At 58.9% G+C, this 8,098-nt stretch overlaps 3 protein-coding genes across 3 annotated transcripts in view, besides 1 other annotated feature; all 3 read left to right on the forward strand.

The window, feature by feature from the left end:
- Positions 1–1,289: 1,289 nt before the first annotated feature.
- LPMP_240490 (DNAJ domain protein, putative) lies at positions 1,290–3,437 on the forward strand (the record flags this gene model as incomplete). The annotated part of the gene is made up of 1 exon (XM_010701088.1): positions 1,290–3,437. One exon carries the CDS (start codon positions 1,290–1,292, stop codon positions 3,435–3,437), a length of 2,148 nt encoding a protein of 715 aa, XP_010699390.1.
- A 469-nt stretch (positions 3,438–3,906) lies between these two features.
- Positions 3,907–4,387: a repeat region.
- Positions 4,388–5,318: 931 nt separating this feature from the next.
- LPMP_240500 (hypothetical protein) lies at positions 5,319–6,395 on the forward strand (the record flags this gene model as incomplete). The annotated part of the gene is made up of 1 exon (XM_010701089.1): positions 5,319–6,395. The coding sequence occupies one exon, from the start codon at positions 5,319–5,321 to the stop codon at positions 6,393–6,395; it is 1,077 nt and encodes a 358-aa protein (XP_010699391.1).
- Positions 6,396–7,434: 1,039 nt separating this feature from the next.
- Positions 7,435–8,098, forward strand: part of LPMP_240510 (hypothetical protein) — a gene marked incomplete at both ends in the record, with an annotated part of 1,271 nt that continues 607 nt past the window's right edge. Inside the window, one exon of the mRNA XM_010701090.1 lies at positions 7,435–8,098. Coding sequence (XP_010699392.1) covers positions 7,435–8,098 — 664 coding nt within the window.

Consider the following 8,098-nt stretch of genomic DNA (forward strand, 5'->3'; position numbering starts at 1 on the left):
CGGTGCAGGCGCAGAGAGGGCTTATAGCAATCAATCACGAGGGAGAGGGCAGGCGAAGCCCCCCTCTCCCGAATAGCGTGCGCGTGGGTTGATGGGCCGACAGCACTTTGTGCCGGGACCGCTGGAACGCAGAGCAGCGTAGGCCCATTCAGAGATCTCCTCCTCTCTCTTCTTCTACGCGCTCACCCAAACCTTCGTCCTACTCGCTCGACATCCTTCGCTTCCTTCTCTCTTCATACACTCGCGCTTATACGCACCCGGTGGTATGAACAGCTTCCTGCGGTGAAGAGTGCGCCTCTCTTTCGGGCGTGCGTTTGATCTGCCCCCCCCATTCTCTCTCCCCATCACAGCTGCTGCTGCTCTCTTCATTGTTGTCTGTCGCCACGCTGACTGCCGTTTATTTCTGGTCTTCTCCGCCTCCTCCTCTGGCACCAGAGTTCGTCAGCACCCGCGTTCTTCATCGACAGTATCGCTTTTTTCACGACCCCATTGACCGGTCTGCCTATCGCCCCCTCCCCCCCCCCTACGGAAGGTCTCTGCCTCATACGCCTCCTACTTTCTCCCCTAAGCGCTCTTCCCCCGCCACCCCCTGTTTCCGCTGTCTGTGCAGTCGTGTCTGGGACCATTCTCGCGCATGAACTCCCTCCCGCGTTGCCTTTCTTTGCCCACCTCATAGTTGACGTGTGCGACCACGCTTACTGCCTCCCTGCCTCTTCTTTTCGCTTTACTTACACGCTCTGTTCCGCCGCCGCCGCAGCAGCAGCAGCCGTCGGAGACGCGCGATTCACTTGCCCTCAGTGTGTCTCTGTGTGTGTGTGTGTTTGTTTGTGTCTGTGTGTGTGTGTGTTTGTTCTCCTATTCTTTTCGGTTTTCTGCGTCGCCGGAAGTGAAAAGAGCTACGAGACACACACACACGCAACAGCACTCCAACGTCACCTCGCTGCAGCTTGAAACTGCAGACTGGCACCCTCCCTGTCGTTCTCTCTCCTCCACACACACGCACACGCACACACAATTAACTACGCAATTCCATGCGCTTCCTCACGATGAGGCGCTGGGTGGCATTGAGCCTGCTTGGTCTCCTGCTCGCCGTATGTCTGACACATGAGCGAGCAAGTGTGGCTGCACTGTCCGCGACCAGCACCCGTCACACCGCTTTGTACAACGACCTTGGCGTGCCGGCGGGAGCCAGCAGGGACGAAATCAAAAAGGCCTTTCGTGCCCTCACCCGTCAGCACCACCCCGACCTCAAGGAAACCTTCGAGGAGAAGGAGGATGCCAAGGCAACTATGGCTAAGGTCCTCCGTGCCTACGAGGTGCTGTCGGATGGCAAGAAGAAGGCGGCGTACGACGAATCCGGCATTATCCCTGGCGAGGCCCCCAATGTGACAGAGATGACGGCCAAGGACCTCTTTGAGTACTACCACCAGTCATCGCCCATCTTCTCCAAGTCGCCGACACTGACGAGCCTGGCACAGCTGCGCCGTCTGCAGGAGTTCCGAGGCGGTCGCGTCTTCTTGATTGAGGTGTACGACGACGTGCAGTGCAGGAACTGCCGCCACTACAGCGCCGCGTGGGAGACGATGTATCAGTCCAACTTGGTGGAGGCTGGCGTTCTGGAGATGTATCGCATCGACGCCTTGAGTGAGAACGGCAAGCCACTGCTCGCCCACCTCGGCATCCGCTACCGCAAGGAGCCATATGTGCTTGCCATCGTGGACGGCGAGACCTGGACGCTGTATAGCATTACGGAGGTCATGAAACAACGCCACCACACCCGCATCTTCCAGAACCTGCTCGAGTTTGTGATGTCCTTCTTCTACGATGTCTTTCAGCAGACGAGCTCACTGGAGGCGACGCAGCTGGAGGACCTCCTCACATTCCTGCGCGCCCCACGGTCCACCAAGCAGCCGCTGCGTGTGCTGCTGCCCGCGATCAACGCCGAGTCGATCCCGGTGGCGCTGCAGATGCGCTACAACCAAGTCGCAGTTCGAAGCGTACCGCGTGACGTTTTGCTCGAGTTCGTGGAGGAGTACTGCGAGATGGAGGTGGATGTGAAAGACCGCCTCGGCGAGAGCGTCCCAATGCCGGAGTTCATCGTTCTGTCGACGGAGGTGTTGCCGACACCGCCCACAGACGTGACAGAGACCAGCGATGCAGCGACGGTGGAAGCGGCCGCCGCTGCGTCGACACCGCAGAAGAGCTGCCGCATGGTGCACATCGGTACTGCGGTGACACTGACGTACAACAAGGCCTCCAAGTTCATTGAAAGCCACCTACCGGAGCGGCACATGGGCATGAAAGGCCTGCATTACGCCGGCGCCACAGACTTCCTGCAGGTGTGCCGTGACAACTGCGTTGTGTGGATGCGCGAAGACTGCGCGGAGATGCCGAACGAGCATGTGGCGGCCCTCATGGCAAACGACTACCTCACCTTCAGGACTGGCTACTGGTGCATGAAGGAGGAGAGTAGACTGGCCAAGGTGCTGAGCACGGCGGGTGTGTGGACGGCGACATCCAAAGACCTGCCGGCCTCTTCATCGGCCCTTGTCGCCTTCGTCGGCGGTAACGACAGCATTGTCTATCAGCTCGTGTCCCTGCAAGTCAAGGCGCCAGAGGAACTCACAGTGCAGGACGTCTACGCTGCCCTGTCGATGCTGGTGGGCAGCGTCGAAGAGGCCGACGGCGGCGGTGAAGCCGCCAGGGTCGCGGTGCCGATCCAGTCGCACCTGCCGCAGCCTGTCTCCAGCCTCCTCGCCACGGAGGGCTTCCCAATGTCCGGCAAGCAGCGTCTCTACGTACAGGTCATGAGCATCTACACCTTTGCAGCTCCACTGGTGTCCAACGTGTGGCCATTCTTCATGATGTACCTCATCCACCGCTTCATCCTGAACCGCAACAAACCAGCGGATGAAGAGGAGGAGCGCAGGAGAAGAGAGGAGGGAAAGAAGAAGCGCGAAGAGGCCTTCGCCACTGCCAACGGTGCTGCGAGTGCGAACGGGGCATCTGCAGCACCGGTACGTCGTCGCATCCGCAAGCCGCAGCCCCGCGTCGGCCCGTACAACCCACGTGACATGAAGTGGGCCAAGGAGGAGAAGGGCTTTCTGCTCTTACTCGTGGGGGATGGCTCGGCCGCCGGGTCTCTGCCGCTCCCGCGTCTCGCATTGGATGAGCCCTTCACTGTGCGCGTCCTCGGCACTGGACATAGCAAATGGCGGGAGTGGATTCTCGAGCACAAGCCGGCCGCTCCTGAGGGCGCAGCGGAGGAGCTGCCGGAGGCGGAGCGCAGCATTTCCCTCATGGCCATCCGCAAGACTCGCATGAAGGCTGTTGTGAAGTCGGACACCCAGACGATCGACTCCTTCCTCCGTGACCTCCTCGACGGCACGAAAAACCCGAGCGATGAGCTGCCGCCGTGGGCGTACGACGAGGAGTAGTCGTGTGTAATGATTCCCTGCTGTTGTGGGATCCATCCAGGTCAGAGATAAGGAGCCGATGGGCGACGGATAGGTGGCAGAGTGGAGAGGCACTGGCCGTCTCCTTAGTTCGCCACGCTGAGAAAGCGTGGGATCCGTCTTCCTTCCCACCCCTGTATGCTCGCTCTCCGCCCTCTCTGAAACACCTCCGTTGTGGTCTTGAGATGTACCTGTAATCCCATCCGTCAGGGGGTGTTGGCGGGTTGGTGAGGGCGTGTGTCCCTGGAAGTCGGTGGGCGCATTCCTCTTGTATCTCATGTTCTTCAAGAGCTCATCTTTCCCATTTCTTTCTGCCGCTTTAGCGTGCTGAAATGGTCGAGGGGGTGTCCTTGTTTGGCAACTCTCTCCCTGATGGGGGTCTGCTGGGCATCCCAACCCCGCCCACCGCGCACGGAAGGAGATACGAACGACCAGGTCAACGGTCTCTTTTCCCACATCTCCACTCTCCGCCATACAGAGCCTGGACTCCATTCCACCCCCTGTCCTGTCAGCAGGCCCAATTACGTCGTGCGAAGCAGTACTAGAGGTACACATGTTGTAGCTATCAGAGCACGGCTCCTGCCCCAAATTCTACCCACCCACCCCCCGCCTCGCAGGTCTCCTCACGCCTCGTCTCATTGTGCCGGTCGGCACGTGATGCATTCCTCCTGGGGTGGTGCAGGCGTTCCACCAGTAGGCAGAGAGGGCCGGGCGGGATGCATTTGATTCACGCCGGCACCCTGCCCGTCACATGGGCAAGTACAATCATGCTCACTGTGACAGGTCGCTCTGACTTTCCTACTTCGAAGGCAACTTAGACGTGCCATTACCAGAGGTGGTTCGGCATTGGCAGGGAAAGGGGGAATGGGGCTGCTTGACTTCCTACCGAGCGCGCAGTGGACCCTGAGATACCACGCACTGAGGTATCCCCCGGTCACCGAGAAATAGGCTCGCGATAAGCTAACACAATGTAGAATGAAGCGGGGCCTTTCCCTCCGTCGTTCGCTCACTCTTTTCTTCGCTACACCTGTGTAGGTATCTGTGGGTGCGGATGTGCTTGTGGGTGGGGTGCTGTGCTCGACGCGCCACTGCAGAGTAGTAGGGTAAGGTGGCGAGCGCGCACTCGTGTACGCCGTCCCTTCCATCCCTCCCGACTTCTCTGTCTTTTTGTTTTGTTGTTTCACGCTCTCTTCTCCTCCTCTTCACGGCTTCCATCGTTCTCTATGCACCGTCATCTCAATCCTACGCAAGTCTCTGTCGGGGTCTTGATGAATGCCATGCCAATTCCATAGGAGTGTGCGCGTGTGTACGTGTGTGTGTGTGTGTGTGTGTGGTGTGCGTGCAGTGTGATGGGATGTGCCTGTTGTTGTGGCTGCTGTTGCTCCTAGGGCTAAAGGCTTTCGCTTCCCCCTGCCCGGTGTTTTCTTCTCCATGCTCGGCGCAATAGTGAGCACGTCTTTGCGTCGTGAGGGGGGCAGGGATGAGCGCCGCACGAAGCAGCGAATGCCGGGGCAGCGGGTACTGCCGTGGGTATAGGTGAGTACTGAGCCTGCTAAGCTGAGTAAGGGTGTGTGGGGGGTGGGGGTGGAAGGGTGTCTCGGATTGACGAGGGGAAGGTGCTTCCTCGTAGGAACACTCCAAGTGGGTAAGTCTGTACTTTTATTCTGCTGCCGCTCGGCCTTGCCATGTCACCCCCCCCCCCATCCTCTTCTGCTGAGATGGCCGCAGCAGGTGGAAAGTAGGCCCAAGTGCCGCTCTACAGCTTGCAGGAAGAAGGGGTGGCGGCTATCACAGACGGTGTACACAGGCGCACACACACACCCATATATATATATATATGGGTGTGCTGTTGAGAAGAGACATATGTGTCTGCTTGCAACTTTGGCGTTCTCATGCGCTCTGCAGTACTTGTCCGCCCCCCCCCCTCCCCGCTCTCTGCCACTTTCATTCGGGCACACACGCGCAGATTATGCGTACACACAGAGAGAGACGCACAAGCCCTCCCTCCTCTACTACTCGCTTGCTGGGGCTTATTTGGTTTTCCTCTTCCTCAGCGGCCTCGAGCAGCGCTACTACGCCTACTACTCCTACTGCACTGCAGCTCATATTACGACGACAAGGGAGAGGCCCATCGAGGTGAGTTCTTGTGGACTTCCACTACGCTGTACGACTATTTCATGTACTCCTATAGAGACCCCATACACGCACGCGCACATTAGAGGCTCACAAGCTCACCTCCGCATGGAGCCCCATTCATCACCAGCGGCACCACCGCCGCCGCCGCTGCCGCTGCCGCATGTCGTGTATGATGCGCTGAGTAAGGCGCAGAAGGCGGCGCCGCGACTGAAGCCGATCCCCGCCTTCGAAGTGTACAAGGTAGCACGGGAGGAAGAGCTGGCCGCCTACCGTATGCTGTGTCGCGTACTTGTCATGCATCACGGCACCCCACTTCCCAAGGCGCAGCAGCGCATCCTCGATGACATGGGCGAAGAACTGTTCATTGGGCAAGAGCGACAGGAATTGGAGAAAGAGATGGCAGAGCAGGATAAGGTACTGCAGGGTATTCGCAAATCCGGTGTGCTGCAGCGCCGTGGCGACTTCACCGACGGTGTGGAGGAGATGACCGTGGAAGACTACCTTGCCGAGGCCCCGAAAGACGATGGCAACGGCCTCTACATGCCCATCTCCAAGACGCCTCGCGTGGATAGAACAGACTCCGGTGCCGCACGAACGACAGCCGTCGCTGCCGCCGCCGCCGTGGGGGCCAAGCGCAAGGGTCACGTGCACGCCGCCGTGTCAAAGTTGGCGAAGGAGATTGAGGCTTCGGGCAAGAGTCTGCTGTTTACGAGCAGCGCTCAGGAAGAGCAGCAGCTTATTCAAGCTCTTCAGCAAAAGCGCGAGGCACTGATGACACTGAGAGGAGAATTGACAGAGGCGTAGATGGGCGTGGAAGAAGCGAAAAGGGAAAAAAGACAGGCGATACGCACCCACATATGTGCACGCCGCCGCGGTGTCTAGAAGCGACATGCCTGGTGTGGCAGCTAAACAAGTGGCGAAGCTCTGGCAGGGGTGCGGTTTGGTTGTGTGTGATTGCGCGTGTATGTGTCTGGGTGGTGCTGGACGACGGCTTGTTCGTAGTGTTCACCGGTCTGTGCCGCTGCATCAGTGATCCCCCGTCCCCCTCTCGCTGCTACTCGCATCCTTCAATGAGGGACCAGCTCCCTGTTACCCTGCACATGCTGAGGATGGCAGAATGAGGCATGCCAAGACCAGATGAGGAGGCGTAGATGAGGGGGAGGGGGACCCCACAAGGCGAAGAGCACTCCACAGAAGTGCGGCTAGGGAGAAGAAGGGCAGTGCTACCTCAGGCCGAAAAGAAAGTTGGAGGCACAGAACGGTAATGCAGCCAAACGAAAAGAGAATGCGAGAGCAGGCTTGTGTAGATGAAAAGGGGGGCGTGGGTTGATGAATGACACACCCTCGACGACGCCCACGTAACACTGTGTGCTCCGTCTTCTTACTTGAGTCCGCCCTCACGCTTGGTACCCCTCTCTCGAGAGCTGTACCGCTTTGCACCCGCGGCACGGTTTACACACATGCAGCAAGCGTGGGAAAAAAAGCTGATCGCTAGTTGGGATGCGTTCTGCATGCTTAAGTTCCTCCGTGGGTTTCCATGCACCTGCGCATAGGACGCAAGACACGCATCGGCATCCCTCTTACTTCCATGCCCCTCCCTCTGCCACCGCACGTGCACACGTGGCTCCCCGCTTCCCCTTCACCCCTCTCTACTGTTTGGCCTATTCTTTGTCTTTCTGGGCGTCGCTTGTTGTCACCTTGAGCGGAAGATCGTCGCCTTAACGTACACCTACGCACCGCCACACGATTCTTTAGCTCGGTCGTGAGCGGGTACGCCTTGGCACGACTTCGTTTCTCGACTCCCCCTTTTTCCTCACACAGTGCCCTCCCCGTGTAAACATGCATGTGGCACCCGTGTAGCGAGGGCTACAGCGTTGCAGCTCACCACGTCGTCGCGCCGTCGGCGTCTGCCGCGGCAGCCCTCGCTACATCTCAGCGACATTGTGTGAATCCGACGTGCACGGCCCAGTGCACCTCTAACCCAGAGCGCTATGAGCCAACTGACTCAGCGGCGTTGCTAACAGCCGCCGCACCACGCCGTCGAAAGCTGCGATGTTTGCGTGGCGCCTACCACGCAAGTCGTGCCGTGGCTCAGCTCCTACTTCCCCTTCTTCAGTCAGCACAAACCAACCTGGACCACAGCGACATGAAGGACGCCAGGAAGAGCCTTCTCACCGGTCTCGAGGGTAGTCCGGTCTCGCTGCACCATGAGGGTCCTCTACAAGATGCACAGCTGAGTGCAATACGAGACCTCGCCACGGACACCACCGTCACTGACATTCGCAGGTGGTTGTTTAACGGTTCGTTGTGTCCACGCGAGGCTACATGCTTCACACAAACTCTCTGGAACGAGAAGAGCGTCTGCAACTATCAAAAGGCTCTCTTGGCAGCACGTCAGGCTCGTCTAGACGCCGGAAACTCATTCAACGGCTACCAACACCTCGCCGAGGCTGGGGTTGTCATGTGCAGTGCCATGTGCTCGGATGCAACCACCCCGCAGACCTGCG

The sequence above is a fragment of the Leishmania panamensis genome (genome assembly GCF_000755165.1).
Source record: "Leishmania panamensis strain MHOM/PA/94/PSC-1 chromosome 24 sequence".
NCBI classification, from domain to species: Eukaryota; Euglenozoa; class Kinetoplastea; order Trypanosomatida; family Trypanosomatidae; genus Leishmania; species Leishmania panamensis.